The following is a 16,046-nucleotide window of genomic DNA, read 5'->3' as shown; positions in this document are numbered from 1 at the left end:
TTTACTGTTTCTGGCAGTGGGCACAGGGGGTGGGGCTAAACAGTTTGAAGGGACTGCTCAGGCTAATAAAAATGACTACTGGATGGGTAACACAGCTGAATTTAAAAACCACTGAGATGAAAATTGTGTTTTTGGTGTTTTTTTTCTGTTCATATGTTTGTTTTTCAATCAAAGATCTCCATTTTGTTGGTTTGGATTTACACTCTGATGTAACCATCTTATTTACAATTTTTTTTGTAGAAAGAAGGTTAAGTATAAATTTACAAAAAGTTAATCTTATATTATCAAATTATTTTACTTTGTTCAAAAAACAGAACTAATAGATGATTTTGCAACTAAATTTTATTGATCAATCAAAGTGCTGGACCATTAAAGACCCATTCTGATGAAAATTGCATTTCTGGTATTATTTCCATGCATTTTTCTGAGGATGGACATATTAAGCTTAAATAGCATTCCTGAGTTTAGCTTTATTCAAATTGGGGTGAATTAGGAGTGGACACAAAAATGTTGTTTGAAGATTTCTAAGATGATAAAAGCCAGTTTTAATCACCTGCTTGATATGCGGGATAAAAGTTAGTTTAGAGTCAATGTGCTATTAAGGAAAAGTAACGCAACTCTTTAGCCAAGTTACACGAATTTTACTTAGAAATCAACTTTAATTTCCTGTTTTATACATCTTCAGTGTGATACATTTCTACATCTCAACCAACAGCTGCTGAAATAATAGAAACACCTATAATCCCCCACATTAATGAAAAATAAAGCATCTTCAGAGGTTTAAATATGAACCGTATGTTGGTAAAACCTCATTCAGAATCATCATCTGGCAGGTTTTCCAGAAACGTCCTGATTTCTGGGCACATCCTGCTCCTTCCTCTCTTGCATATTTTCTGGAGCATTTTGACGCTTAGCTTCCCATAGAAATTCCTGTTTGGAATCTCTGCTGACTTCATGTAGTACCGAACAGACTTATTCCTGTCGTGACGCTCGAAGTTGAGGTATCTGGCGTAGTTGTAGTATAGCAGCTGTTTGTCTCCGGAATCCAGGTCTCTCCTTGCGAGCAGGTCTTGGAACATCTGGTATGCTATCTCGCGGCCCTGACTCGACTTTGCCTGAACATATGCCAGGTCAATCTTCTTCACCAATGACGTGTCTGGATAGAGATCAATGACCTCCTCATGCAGCTTTATGGCTCTCTCAATCGTACGTTGGTCTGCTCGATCAGCTGTGAACTTGAGGACTTTCCATTTGTAGCAGAGTGCAGCGCATCTCTTCAGGTAGCGCTCATCAGGATGCCGCTCCAAGGCCTCCTCTGTCAGAACGATGGCCTCATCCAGCGACCCCAGCCGCCTGTGCAGCCTCAGGAGGGGCTTCAGGCCACTGTAGCTGCTGACAGGCTGCAGAAGGATCTTCTGACCCAGCGTCTCCGCCTCATTTTTCACTGATTCTCCTTTTCTGCCTCTTTCCTTAAGCTCCACAGCAGCCACGTACAGATTCTCTGGATCCTGCTCTCGGGCTGTTCTAATTTCCTGCAAGACGACATCGCTCAGGCCTGTGTCCCAGTACTTAGCAGCACTGGCCAGTGCAATCACACGGCTGGACTGCCACTGCACCATGTCTGGCTGCATCTTGAAGGATCTCTGAAAGTAATCTGCAGCTAGCAGCTGATTATCTTTACCAAACTTCATCAGAGTCCAGGCTTTCTCAGCGTAGATCTCTGGGTGGAGCTCATCCTGGGATGGAGATGGGAATTTACTTTTGAGAGCTTCAACCTTTGACAAGTAATCTTGACTCTTTGCCTCTTCTCCAAGATGATGGTGCAGCCAGGCTAGATTTCCATAGTTCACCATCAGCCAGGGACCCTCATCTTCCTTCCTCAGCCGCTGTAAGGTTTCTATGGCCTTTCTGAAGTACCGATGGCCGTCTTTGCTAGAGCCGAGCTCGTAGAGGACAAACCCCCACAAGTTGTAAATGGAACCCGACCAAAAATTTCCCTCATCGGTGCCAATGTCCTCAAGCTGGACCCTCCTGTGCAACAGCTGTGATCTGGTGGTTTCCTTGACCCAGGTGAAGTGACACTCCAGGGCCTCCAGTTTGGAGAGAGTCTGAGAAGAACTGCTGGACAAGAACAGACACCAATAAGACAAAGAGAAATGTTCAAACACCTTCACAGAAACAGAAACGATTACTTTGAGAACTTTTTGTATTTTGACTGATCCCTTATCACATTCTTCCACACCTATCATTGCATTCCCTTTGACTCTCCTTTGTCACATACCCAGGGGTGGGGCTACATGGGGCAAGGGGGGACAGCTGCTTCCCAGCAAAAAGTCCCCCCCCCCCCCACACACACACAGTTTTGAGTCAGTACTAGTATCATTATTCTCAAATATTAAAAAGAATGACCCATAAAGCATCTTTAAGCATTAGAAATAGAATAGAATATCTTTATTTCTATAGCAATTTTCCTAGAGAGAGTCACAAAGTGCTTTACAAAGAGCATAAAATCATATCAAAACACAAAAAACTAATAAAATACAATAATAATAACAATAATAATAATAAAATAAAACACAGTAAAATGTGGTAAAACAAGGACTAAATCAACTAAAAGCTCTCCTAAATAAAAACGTCTTGACCTGAGATTTAAAACACTCAACGGAGTCGATCTGACGCAACAACAGTGAGAGGTAGTTGCAAAGACGAGGAGCAACAGCTTGAAATGACAGCTCTCCCCTGGTCTTAAAGCAGGTTTTTTGAATGCTCAAAAGATTCTGGTTGGAAGGCCTCAAGGATCAGGCCAAAGAGTATGGGGTTAAAAGGTCAGATAAGTACGTCGGAGCTTGACCATGCAAGGCTCTAAAAACTAAAAGTAGAATTTTAAAATCAATTCGAAATTTGACAGGTAACCAATGTAAAGCAGACAACAGAGGAGTGATGTGTGTCCGTTTACTGGTTCCTGTTAAAAGCCTTGCTACAGGGTTATGGACAAACTGAAGACGGTTTAGGGAACGTTTGTTAAAACAGGTAGAAAGAGAGTTGCAGTAATCTAAACGAGAGGAAATAAAAGCGTGGATAATTGTTTCAAGGTCAGATCGAGACAAAATATTTTTTAATTTTGCCACGTTCCTCAGATGAAAAAAACAGTTTTTACTATCTGTTTTGATTGACCTTCCAGGGACATAGACCTGTCAAACAACACCCCAAGATTTCTGAGGCTTGACTGGACAGAGGAGCTCAGACACCCAAGATGTCGTCTGATGGAAGGGATTTTATGTTCAGGGGTAAAAATAAGCGTCTCGGTTTTCTGGGTATTTAGGACTAAATGGTTACTGTTCAGCCATGCTTTAATGCTCGTTAAGCAATTCAGCAAATTTTGTAGTTTGTAGTAATCATTTTCTGTGAAAGAACAGTAGAGCGGGATATCGTCTGCATAGAAATGATATGAGATGTGGCTGAATTGATTAATAGGTTTCCCAAGAGCAATCAATAAATAAATAAAATAGGGCCAAGTACAGAACCCTGGGACACGCCACAAGTTATTTCTTTAATTTCAGAGCTTAAGGAACCGACAGTCTCATTAAATGTTCTTCCAATAGGATATGATATAAACCAATTTAAAAATGACCCAGACAGACCATAGTCATTGTGAAGACGTTAAATTAAAATGTTATGATCCACAGTGTAAAAGCAGATTTCAAGTCTAAAAGCACAAGGACAGTATACTGGCCCAAATCAGCTGCCATAAGCACATCATTTGAAACTCTCAGGAGAGCTGTCTCTGTGGATTGGTTGTTCTTAAAGCCAGACTGAAAAGAATCTGATATATTGTGTTCTTCCCGGTATTTAGTTGGACAGTGACCACCAAGATTTTAGAAATAAAAGGAAGCTTTGAGATAGGTCTGAAATTTTTGGGATCCGACTGGTCTAAATTAGGCTTTTTCAGAACAGGATTTATTAAAGCATGCTTTAAGAACTTAGGGACTGATCCTGAAGTCAAAGAAAATTAATTAATGCAAATTAATGACGTCAACAACAGTAGAACCTATACTCTGGAACACTTTAAAAAAAGACAGAGGTGGGAATTGTGTCAAGAGTGCAGGACGAGGGTTTGATCCTTGTCAGCAGAGAATGACTAGACTAGAGAAATTAGACCAAGACTCCTAAGAAACCTTGAAGAAATGAACTGCACTCAGGCTGAGAAAGCTTAGGTAATTTAGAGGCACAAGGTAAATCTAGAAAATCTAGAGTGTTGAATACAACCTTAGGATTTTTCCTATAACTTTGGAAAAGTAAGCTGATCTGGCCAGTCTTATCATTTCCTTTAGAGCACGGATCAGATCTTTAAGATGCAACCTGTGTACTTCCAAATTAGTTGATTTCCATAAACGCTCCACGTTGCGACAAGGCCTTCATGAGCAGCGGATTTCTTCATTTACGCATGGAAAAGAGATTTTAGAAAAGGCAATTTTCACTCTGACAGGAGAAACCTCAGTCAAAATGAACTCACAGTGACTGTTAAAATATTGCATAAAAGAATCAACATCATAAAAACTCTTAAAAGAATTCATGTCAAACAAGTCAATAAAACCATCGTAACCAGTAAAGCATCTTCAAGCATTAGAAATAGGACATCTGCTAAAAGAACTGCTGTTTAATATTACAACAAATATAATATTACAACAATGAAACTGTTTGAAATATGCATATTTGATCCTTTCATTTATAATGGTCTTCCACTCTACTTTTTGCCATCCTTCCAAAGTCTTGTCAACCTGCTGCTATGGTGATCGTGACAGCAGTCATGTTGTTGGTTTAGTTAAGAGCAGTGTTTTTCAACCGGTCATTCTTGGAGGCTTAATCACGCTTCATCAGTCTGACCAATCAGAAGTGGTTAGAGTCTTTACTTCCTTGTTCCGATTCTGCTCATAAAGTCTCTCAGTTCCAACAAAAATACCAGCTAAAGCTTGTTTTTGGCGGTGTAGCTTTCCACAGAATCCGGTGTCAGACCGTGGAACAAGTGAACAATGAAGCTCAGAGAAGCAAGTCTGTCTGCGTTCAGCGGCTGTATGCACTACATCTCCCATGATGCATTGGGTTAAAGTGACAGCGTCTCAGCACACAATGAGGCTTCGTTGGTAAACGTCTTGAAACAACAACAAACACACATCAAACAGTTTTTAAATCTTCTAACTTAACTTTTATTACATCTTTTAGAAAAAACAGTGGCAACGTCCAGCTTTTTCTGCCACAATCATCACAATAATGCATGTGAGATTGCAGAGAGGCTGTAGATCAATACAGACTATGAGCTTTCTTTCCAATTTTTGGATGCTGGTGTGCCGCCGGATTTTTGTCAAGGTTTAAGTGTGCCGTGGCTCAAACACGGTTGAAAAACACTGGTTTAGAGACACTGAGAAAGAGACAGAAAGCAGACCTAGAGGTAGCAGAGATGAAGATGTTGAGGCTCTCTCTGGGAGTGACCAGGACAAATACTGTTGGATCAGGATTGAATCCATCAGAGTAACAGCCCATGATAGATGTTTTTAAGATACATTTGGTAACCTTAAGACAGGGGTGTCCAAACTACGGCCCGCGGGCAAACTGCGGCCCGCGGGTCTGTTTTTATTGGCCTGCAGCAAATTTTGAAAATATAACTGAATATGGCCCGCACATGGCGCTTGAGCTCAATTCTGTTGCACTTCTCAGTTTCAACACTAAATGGAGTCGGTCACAGAAAGGTGTGTTGCCGCGTGTGTGTGCTGAGCGGGACGCGTGCCACGAGAGAGAGGGGGAGGAGCCAGTTTTGCCAGATTGCCAGATTGGGCGGTTTTCCACCAATTGGGCGGTTTTGGTTCTAAATTCACGGGTAAAAATGGCTTTGGGCGGGTATGCATGATTTGGGCGCTTTTAAGGTCGGTTCGGCGTGTTTTTCCCCTCACGAATATATAATAGCGGACTACGTTAGGCTGGCACGCGCCTACTCCGAAGAGCGCGTGCAGGTGGAGATGGGTGTGTGAGCACGGAGCGGAGGTGTGGGGGGTCGATATATTGTGTGTTCGGAGGACGGAGCATTTTAATAAATAGAAGGTGTTCCCTCCCAGAATAACTGTTTGGAGTCGTTCTTAATCCACTCTGTGGCTGAGAGTTCTGAACGAGGAAGTGAACCCCGAAGGAGAATCGCCTTCGGCCCTGAAGGAAATCTCCCCTGCGTTTCTGACCACAGTTGGAAAGAGAGAAAAGCAAAGAGAAGTCCCGGTTCAACAGGTGTTTCTCCACTAAACAAAATGAAGCAAAGAAGAATATTTACCACGAGTCACCAGAAAAGGCAGCACCGAAGAAACGCAAGATAGCAACAAGTGAATATAGAAGATTTCAAACAGGGTGGGAAAATGAATATTTCTTTAAGTGGGGTGCTCACCCATAAGCCCTTTTTTTGGTCTACTTTTCTTAGAAAACAGGACTTCGACTCTTTATAATCTACAAAATCGTGCACTCTGCCAGTCAACCACACTAATGGCTATGTATGTAAAGATCTGCTGGCTCCAAACCTGTTCTGAACTGCCTGGTTGGAATGAGGTTTCATTGTCTGAGTGAATGTTTCATTTTGACGTGCGCTTGTTTTATGTGGCACAGATCAGCATCACTGCTCCCACTGAGAGCAATGTTCTTCACATTATCGGTGACTTACAAATACACAGTAATCATGTTTCAATATGTCACCTCTTGTGTGCGGCCCGGACCTTTGCTCAACTTTCTGTATTTGGCCCTCACCAAAAAAACTTTGGACACCCCTGCCTTAAGAGAATGGCCAGTGATTATGTTAATTAAAAGTCGATTTTCCTACATGAGGACTTTGGGAGGTTGTCATTTTAAGCCACTGTCCAATTGGTTCCTAAGTGCGGCTGTTTCTGCTGCTCCCCGCTCCTCCAGGTGATGGATCAACACATTTCACACACCAAGGCGCTTGAAAACTAATCAGACTTTAACTTTAAGTTAACTTTAAATATGTGCTGCATACAACAACTAAGCCTTGGAAGTGGGGACGCACTTTAAATATGTGCGAGCAATGCAGCAATGTGCATCTTGGCAGCATGTTTGGCCAACATGAATTTCCATCATTTCTATTGCTGTTTGCACGTAAATACATGTAAATAACATCAGCCTTAACAAAATAAAACATATGAAAAAATAAAACTAAACTAAAATAGTATAAAATAAAATAAAAAATTGCGTACCTCATGACGATCTTCCAGTCTTCTGTACTAGATATAAACTCTTCTATCTTTCCCCTCACAACTTTATCTGTGGCGCAGCTCCTCGGAGGAAGCGAATTTCCTTAACCTCATTCCTGTTTTTCTTGTTTATTTTTTTTTAACTCATTCTGTTCAACAACTGAGTGAACAGCTGAGAACTGAAGGCCTTTTGTGTTGGACAGGTTTTACTATTAAAAGAGGTTATGTATCTTTGGATAACCTGGGTGTATATTTGCATAAACCCCTTTTTTAAATATGTTTGTTACATTTTATGTTTTAAATTTATATTTTCTTTTTTTTAAAGAATTTTAACCATTCCTGTTTTGTTTTACTTAACTTTTAAATTTTTAGCTTCTTTAAATGATCATTACTTGATATGAGGAATGAAAACTACTTCCTTCAATTGGCAACTTTTTTTAATATAAAACTTTATTGTTAAAAGCATATAGAACAAATGTGCATGACAAGAACATTAGTCATAGACTGAGAATGCAAGGGGATGGTACATGCATTACAAAGAAATATTACAAAACAGAAAATGTGACATGGTGCCTCTGTCAATTACCTTCCTCCTCCCCCGTTCCTGCTCTGCTCTGGACGCGACCAGCTGGTTCCACTCACCTCATCTTCATCCCCGCCTACTTAAGGAGATCCAGGACCTGTTTTCGACGCCAGTCCGTTGTTCCTTCCACGGTGCTTATGTCTGGCCAGCTCATGTTTTGTGCCTTGTCTAATCCCAGCCTCGTTAACTGTTCCTCTCTGCTCCACTCTCAGGAATTATCTGCATCACGGGTGAACCTCGGGTCGCAGTCCACCGCTCACGCTCTCCTCCTTGGATTCAGCCGAAGCCACGCACTCTGGACCTTCCTGCCGCAAACCTCCTGTCAGCTGCCACGCCATTTCAAGAATCCTACAATCTACTCACCCTCTGTGAATTAACCTCTCTTAAACTTACCTCACGACTCAAAGTGTCCTTCTGGGTTCCAGCGTTTGGGTTTGTCAGAAATCCCGCGAGATCATGACAAAATGTTCAAAAACAGACATTTTTCATAAATGCGTATGGCCTTTATGTTTCAGCTATTAGAAATAGATTGTAAATGAGATTCTAATTCTTAAATTATTACAGGGAAAAATAGTTGCGATGAAGAAAATGATTGGATACAAAACTTACCAAATATTATAATTAGATTAATTGCCAATTTTATGTTTAATTTTGTGTTCTTTTCGTGTAGGCCAAATATACGGTGGCCCTGAAGTGCAAAGCATTCAACAAATCACTCGATACAAAAACATTTTTAAGATCACAACAACAATTAAAAAAAAAAAAAAAAAATTTTAAAAAGCAGCATTACATTTTAGAAAACAAAACAAAATTTCAGAAACCAAAACTTGAAAAACAAAAATGACAAAAAAAAACATTTCAGAAAACAAAATTAATTTCCAGGAAAAAAAAGAAATATTAAAAAATGAAAACATTTCAGAAAAAAAAATTCCAGAAAAAAAATGATTAAAAAATGAAAAACATTTCAGAAAAAAAAAATTCCAGAAAAAAAATGAAATATTAAAAAATGAAAAACATTTCAGAAAAAAAATGAAATATTAAAAAATGAAAAACATTTCAGAACACAGAATGAATTTCCAGAAAACAAAACGAAATCTTCAAAAATGAAAAACATTTCCAAACCGGAAGAGGCAGGTACTATGGGACAACGCTGATTGGATGATGATGTTTGTCAATCATTTGAACTGAAAAGTATTTTAAATGAAGCGATGACGGATTTTATCGTCCAAACAACAATGTACTATAATAATCCACGTATTTCCCATTTATATATCAAATAAAAAATGCAGCAAACTGTTAATGAACTTTAAAATTATTTTTTTAACATTTCGCCTGACACACGGTCACCCGGAAGTAGTTTGTGAGCACTTTTACTTTGAACGCTGTGCGCTAATGTCTACGGCTGCGAGGTTCACGCTGTCAATCATCTTTAGGTAAGAATCAATTCTGTGATCTTTTCTTTTGTCAGTCACATGTCTCTAAGGATGCTAATTTTAGGATGTTAAAGTGCTGCTTTGAAAAGATAATTTCTTTTTATCTTGCGCATGCGCAAAAAGAACCCGAAGGAGACGAACCGTCTTTACATGATAGCCGTTCCCGTTTTCGGTGACAACATGAGAGAAAAAGCTCCGAGCCAGCCTGATTCTGTGATTTATACAGTAATTACAGTAATTATATGGCATCAGTGTTGCTAAAAATCGACTTTAAGACTGAAATCAGTAAACAAGTTCTTATGGGAAATAATATTTAAGTGCATTGTATATTTTAGAACCATGCATATACACATATAGTATATGTGTACCATACTGAAACTTAAGAATGAACTTTACAGTTTATAAAATACTTAATTGAATTAACATGTGATATTTCTGCAGGTGAAGTTTCTCAAAGCGAAGTTCCAGAAAGGTTTGTGCTGCAGAAGAACAGATGGCAGCTCTACATGGGAATACAAAAAGACTAAAGTCATTCATATCATTGTGCAGTGTACAGGCAAGTCACCATGATTTATGTGCAAAGTAATCAATAAATATTATTTAACCTTAATATCTATTTTTTTTTAAATTGCAGGTCCTTTAAAAAACGTCTTTAACCTGCTGCATAAGCCTGATTAGTTGTAAATGATGCAGTGGAGAGTGAAAAACGAAGCACAATTCCTGGCTTTAGCGTCGGGCTGATGATCTGGAAATCACATCTGAGGAATCGCATCAAACACTTGTACAACTCCAAACAACTTAATGTTCCCTTAAGCAAAACTCCAGTTTAAAATGTTCATATTAGACTTGCTTCATTTAGGAGTTTTTCCATGTTTACCATTTTAGGTTTTAAAGCTTTATTAACAAAGATGATGTTTGATTTTCAAAGCTGTTGTTTAGAAATGTTTTTTTGTCAATGAAAAAACTGAACGCTGACGTGAGGATTGTAATAATGGATATGAAAATAAACAAATTTGTTTCATAGCAATGCAGTATATTTATTGAAAACTTAACATGAATACGTTATTCAGTAACAGAAACAAAGAAACTGTTGTGGATTTTCCTTTATGGGCTTCTTCATGCAGTCAATCAAATGTTGCGCTTACAATCAGCATTTACTCAGCGTACCTGTCAGTCACATTTATTAGAGGAAAAAATGCATCTGGGAAAAGTCTGTTTGTGCTTAACAACTATATCAAAAAGAGTCATGTCAGGGAAGTTTTGTCCACATTGCTGCTCAGCATCACATCCAGAGGAAGACGCACAGGTAAGAGACCCCAGTTCCTGCTCGTACATGCTTGCAGCTTCCTCTGCACTGGACTCCAGCTCCATTGAAATCCCTGACAGAGATAAATTAATAAATTAAAAATCCCTGACAGAAAAACATCGGCTGCCGTTCATCTTTCATTCAGGAAAAAGTTGAGTTCATCAAAATGAGGAGAAAATGGGTTAAACCCGAAATTCATTAGGGAGGGGTCAAAACACCAAACTCAGAATAAAATACATTATTTCAGTCTTATAAAAAATACATTCTAAAACACTTTGGTATTCCTCCTCTGCCTGAAAGACTAAAACGTTTTTTTTTAAAGATTTATTTTACACTACAGACTTTGCCACCGTTAGTTACACACCTGGACGTGTCTGATGATGTGCACATCCAGTCATTTACTGTCATGTTTCTGTGCACTGACACACTCTAAAGTCACAGATCTTAATAGTGTGAATAAGAAGCATTCATAAATGTTATTCTGACACACAAACTGCTGCAGTTTACCTGACAGCTTTGCTGATTTATGCCGCTGGTACACCTGTCTGAGAATCCTGCCCACGTGACCCCCCCCCTCTCCAGCTGATGAGGTAACCTGTCATTAACGTATGACTGAAGGATCTTGGATCTGTCTGTAAACACCCACCTAGAAATCACGTTTAACGCTACATTTATTAGATCAAACAAATGTGCCTCCATACCTTATCTGTGGATGGCGGGACTGCATTTCCTGATGTGCGCCGTCTTTAACACCCGTTTCTTCGCAGCTGCTTTAGACAGAATCCTCTCACGACATTTTGAAACATTTGTAAACCTGGTTGGTGTTGATATTTCTGGGTGCGTTCTGTCATCACATCCGCTAAATATTCAAAGATTAAAGTTTATGTTAACGTTTTACCGTCCATTTCTTTGTTTACCTGCAGAACGGACGTCATCCACACAAACTACTTCCGGGTGACCGTTCTGCTTCAGACGAAATATTCAAAAAATATTTTAAACCTTCATTATCTGTTTGCTGCATTTTTGATTTAATATGTAAATGGGAAATACGGGAATTATCATGGTACATTGTTGTTTGGACGATAAAATCCGTCGTCGCTTCATTTAAAATACTTTTCAGTTCAAATGATTGACAAACATCATCATCCAATCAGCGTTGTCCCATAGTACCTGCTTCTTCCGGTTTGGAAATGTTTTTCATTTTTGAAGATTTCGTTTTGTTTTCTGGAAATTCATTCTGTGTTCTGAAATGTTTTTCATTTTTTAATATTTCATTTTTTTTCTGAAATGTTTTTCATTTTTTTTATTTCATTTTGTTTTCTGGAAATTAATTTTTTTTCTGAAATGTTTTCATTTTGTAATATTTCTTTTTTTTTCTGGAAATTAATTTTGTTTTCTGAAATCTTTTTTTCTTTTTTTTCTTTTTTCTTTTTTATGTTTTGGTTTCTGAAATTTTGTTTTGTTTTCTAAAATGTAATACGCTTTTTAAATTGTTGCTGTGATCTTAAAAATGTTTTTGTATCGAGCGATTTGTTGAATGGTTTGCACTTCAGGGCCACCGTACAAATATGATATTTTCAAATTTCATCTGAAATTGTGAGCCACATTTGTGATTTATAAAACGTGTACAAATTTTTTTGTAATATTACAATTCCAAAACAGGTGACTGTTTCTGGGTGTTTACAGAGAGTACAGCTGTGGTCAATTGTCTTATTATATCTTAGCATGTATTGATTAGTGGGATACATTCCAAGTAAAAGTTTGTAGGAGACATCTCTCATCTTGTTATTGATAATTTCTGATGCAGGGTCCAAATATTTTTCCAGGGCAAGTCAGGAATAAATTTTCTCCAATAGAAGACAGCAGAGGGAACAGAAATGACATTTTGCTGAAACAAGGCACGTATGAACTTTATTCTATCCTGGCCTTACATGTTTCACCCTTACCACGTCATCAGATCACTGGCGCACCCTCTCCCTCCCCTCTCCAAGAAGCTCTGGGTGGAACAGAGAACATGGAGTGGACTACACTGTGCTACGGAGTTTACAGCGACAGCAACCATCAGATCTGTCTTATGCCAAAACGGAATTATTAAATGCACAATCTTTTTCAAATAAAACTCCTTTAAATATGATCATATTTTGATCATGGATGAGGAGAGTTACAGCTACATGGAGAAAGCCTGCAGTTCTGGACATGGGGGTGGTTTAGCCGTTAGTAATCGGGCTGATCTAACTACTTTCTCCACTACCATGCCTGACTTTGCCTCCGTTGAATGCTTAGCCTTTAAATGGAAGCCCCCATATTCCATAACAATGCTTCTATACTGGCCACCCAAACCAAATTCATCATTTCTTCCTGAAATAGAGATTTAAATTATTACCAGATTCATTCCTCCTCAATATCCCAGTTCACATTCAACAGTCAGGTCATCACTGTTTATCTTCCTCGAGGATAAAGTGATAAAAGGGGCCAGAGTTTGGAGATTTTTCGTAGGTGGTGGAATGAGGTCTTGTGTATATCCTTTAAAAACACTTCAATTCATCCAAAACAGTGCAGCCAGAATCCTAAAAGGATTCAGGAAATATCAGCACATCACCCCCATCCTGAAATTGTTGCAGTGGCTTCCTATTCATCCCGGATTGAATATAAACTTCTCCTCATCACTTACAAACACGTGGCCGGTCAGACACCACCATACCTCCAGGAACTCCTCACCCCAGACACATACCCGTACCCTCCGTTCATCAGGCAGCTTTCTTCTTCAAGCATTTTGTTTTGGTGCACCATGACTTTGGAACTCCCTTCCTGTTCATGTCGGAACATCACAGACCCTGGACTCTTTTAAAACTATTTTAAAGACATTTCAGTTTTAAAAAGCCTATTATAGCTGATGGTTTTATTTTTGAGCTTGTTAAGTGTTATTTTTATAATTTTAAGTTAGTTTTGAATTACTGTGTGCTAATATCTATTGAGTTTTCATTTTTTAAATCTGTTGTAGCACTTTGAGGTTATATTTGATCAAAGGTGTATTAAAAATAATTATGTATTATTATTATTATTATTATTATTATTATTGTTGTTATTATTAATATTATTATTATTCAGGATGGTTGTGTGACTTAGTGCGCACTTGGTAAACCCATAATTTATGGTGTCAACACCTGCCTAAAGGTAGATTTAAAACAATCTAGTGTTAGTTAAATGGTTTAGTAACTGGTGTTGATTTGGACTAATAATATTAATCTGTGTATTCAGATTTTGTATCAAATCTAAATGATCACAGCAGATAATTTACTGTTTCTGGCAGTGGGCACAGGGGTCGGGGCTAAACAGTTTGAAGGGACTGCTCAGGCTCATAAAAATGGCTACAAATGTGTTTTTAACACATTTCTGTGGCTTTTTTGTAATGATGGAGGAGAAATACAAAGATAATTAAGCTTAAAATTCTATTTCTGAGTATGTCTCTGTTCAAATCAATGTAAATCAGGAGGAAAAAAAATGCAGCTGTATAAAGTTTGTATATGTGAAGTAGAAGTTTCTATATTCACCCACAAACTCCTTGCTCTGCTCCATTCTGATGAATCCACGTGCAGACAAATACACTAATGTACGTCTTTGTTTTCTGCGTAAGTGTAAACAGATGGATGATGGGAAGTAGGAGCAGGTTTATTTCGTGGCAACAGTTTTCAATGACCTCTTGAGACTTTATAAAAACAAATACAGCTTTTGGTACATTTAATATTGTGTGCTGGAGCCAAGTCCTGCTAGAAAATTAAACCAGTATTTCTGTAGCTAGTCAGAAGAGGGCAGCATGTAGATCTCCAGAGTTTCCTGGTTGGCTGCTTTGACTGTGGAGCACTCGGCGTTTGTTTTTGGCGCCCACAGCCAGAGCGACTGCACTCCCCCGAACCTCACAGGTGGAGTTACCGTGACAACGACAGACGCAGCCGCTCACCCAGATGGTGGGTGTTTTTTCAGATCTTATGTCATTCATACATATATTTGCTTTCTTTTTTACAAACTACCAAAACCAACTTTTTTTGTGTTACAGCAGGAGCAGATCTCCAAAGAAGCAAAGGTAAGGCTTTACTGGATTGAGTTAAAATTGCTTTTTTTTATTGATTTATACTTTGCTATTATTTATTTTTTCCTTATTTGGTTGAACAGCCCATCACCTCGGAGAGACCTCCCGTTATGTGGCGTTCTGGAGAAGATAATCCTTTGATCAACCTATATTACACTTCACGACAACAACAAAAAGTGTTTCTGAAGTAAAACTGTGATTTCTTTTAATATATTTTATTAATTAATTGTTATTGTCAGCAGGTCATCACCGGAGCCACAAACACCGTCCCCACAGCAAGTCTCCTGAGAGGCGAAAGCCGCTGCTGTGGATTTCTGATTGTGAACCTTTTTCTTTGAAGGATTGTCCCATAAAACTATGATCGCTAATAAACTAAAAACTTTTGCCTCCTTTCATCTGGTAGGAGTTCAAAAAAGAGCCACAAGAAGAGTCGAAAAGGAAACAACTGAATTCCTTTTATTTTGTCTTTTTTATCCTTTAAATGTCTCAACTGTCGTCTTAAATCTGCTCTAAAGTTTGGTTCTGCTGAGATTTTGGATCCCCGATATGTGACACATTTACCGCTTTCTGTTGTGACAGTAAATAAAAACAGTCACTTATGATAAATTTCAGAAAAGTCATGAAGTCTTTGTTCATATGTTTGTTTTTCAATTAAAGATCTCCATCTTTTTGGATTTATACTCTTATGTGGTCATCTTATGTTGGACGCTTTTCGTAGAAAGAAGGTTAAAACAAATCTACAAAATTTTAATCCTATATTAACCAATTATTTTTACTTTGTTCAAGGAAAAGAAGTTATAGCATAGCTTGCAACTACATTTTATTGATCTATCAAAGTGCTGGACCATGACCCATATTGATGAAAATTGCATTTTTGGTATTTTTACATGCATTTTTTTGGCTAAATGTTTTGGCTAAAAGATGCATAATCTCAATTTACCGGTCGATCTACGTTCCAGTACTCACCTATGGTCATGAGCTATGGGTCATGACCGAAAGAACGAGGTCCCGAATACAAGCGGCTGAAATGAGCTTCCTCCGTAGGGTGGCTGGGCGCTCCCTTAGCGATAGGGTGAGAAGCTCGGCCACCTGCGGGGAGCTCGGAGTAGAACCGCTTATCCTCCACATCGAAAGGAGCCAGCTGGGGTGGCTCGGGCATCTAGTCCGGATGCCCCCTGGACGCCTCCCTGGAGAGGTGTTCCGGGCATGTCCCACTGGGCGGAGGCCCCGGGGAAGACCCAGGACACGCTGGAGAGACTACGTCTCTCGGCTGGCCTGGGAACGCCTCGGGGTCCCCCCAGAGGAGCTGGAGGAAGTGGCTGGGGTGAGGGAAGTCTGGGCATCTCTGCTCAGTCTGCTGCCCCCGCGACCCGGTCCCGGATAAGCGGAGGAAGATGGA

General features: G+C 39.1%; 1 protein-coding gene and 2 long non-coding RNA genes across 5 annotated transcripts; 2 read left to right on the top strand and 1 right to left on the bottom strand.

Annotated features, from left to right (window-relative positions):
• Positions 1-630: 630 nt before the first annotated feature.
• On the bottom strand, positions 631-7,271 carry LOC101172710 (interferon-induced protein with tetratricopeptide repeats 1-like). 2 transcript variants are annotated; one of them, XM_023954424.1, is made up of 2 exons: positions 7,242-7,271; positions 631-2,118 (listed from the first exon to the last, which is right to left on the bottom strand). In XM_023954424.1, exons 1-2 carry the CDS (start codon positions 7,244-7,246, stop codon positions 810-812), a joined length of 1,314 nt encoding a protein of 437 aa, XP_023810192.1. In that variant the 5' UTR covers positions 7,247-7,271; the 3' UTR covers positions 631-809. The 2 variants fall into 2 exon arrangements, with proteins under 2 accessions (XP_023810192.1, XP_023810191.1); XM_023954423.1 differs by having other exon boundaries at positions 631-2,121; positions 7,242-7,261.
• Positions 6,181-8,213, top strand: LOC110014196. Of its 2 annotated transcripts, XR_002873192.1 has the most exons (3): positions 6,181-6,387; positions 7,867-7,952; positions 8,034-8,213. It is a non-coding gene; the product is annotated as an uncharacterized LOC110014196 (long non-coding RNA). The 2 variants fall into 2 exon arrangements; XR_002289315.1 differs by having other exon boundaries at positions 7,867-8,213.
• Positions 8,214-14,336: 6,123 nt separating this feature from the next.
• On the top strand, positions 14,337-14,936 carry LOC105358159. Its single transcript, XR_002289200.2, has 3 exons — positions 14,337-14,525; positions 14,615-14,641; positions 14,731-14,936. It is a non-coding gene; the product is annotated as an uncharacterized LOC105358159 (long non-coding RNA).
• The last annotated feature ends 1,110 nt before the right edge of the window (positions 14,937-16,046 follow it).

Source organism: Oryzias latipes, chromosome 4 (genome assembly GCF_002234675.1).
Source record: "Oryzias latipes chromosome 4, ASM223467v1".
Lineage (NCBI taxonomy): Eukaryota > Metazoa > Chordata > Actinopteri > Beloniformes > Adrianichthyidae > Oryzias > Oryzias latipes.
This window is presented reverse-complemented; position numbering and strand designations above follow the sequence as displayed.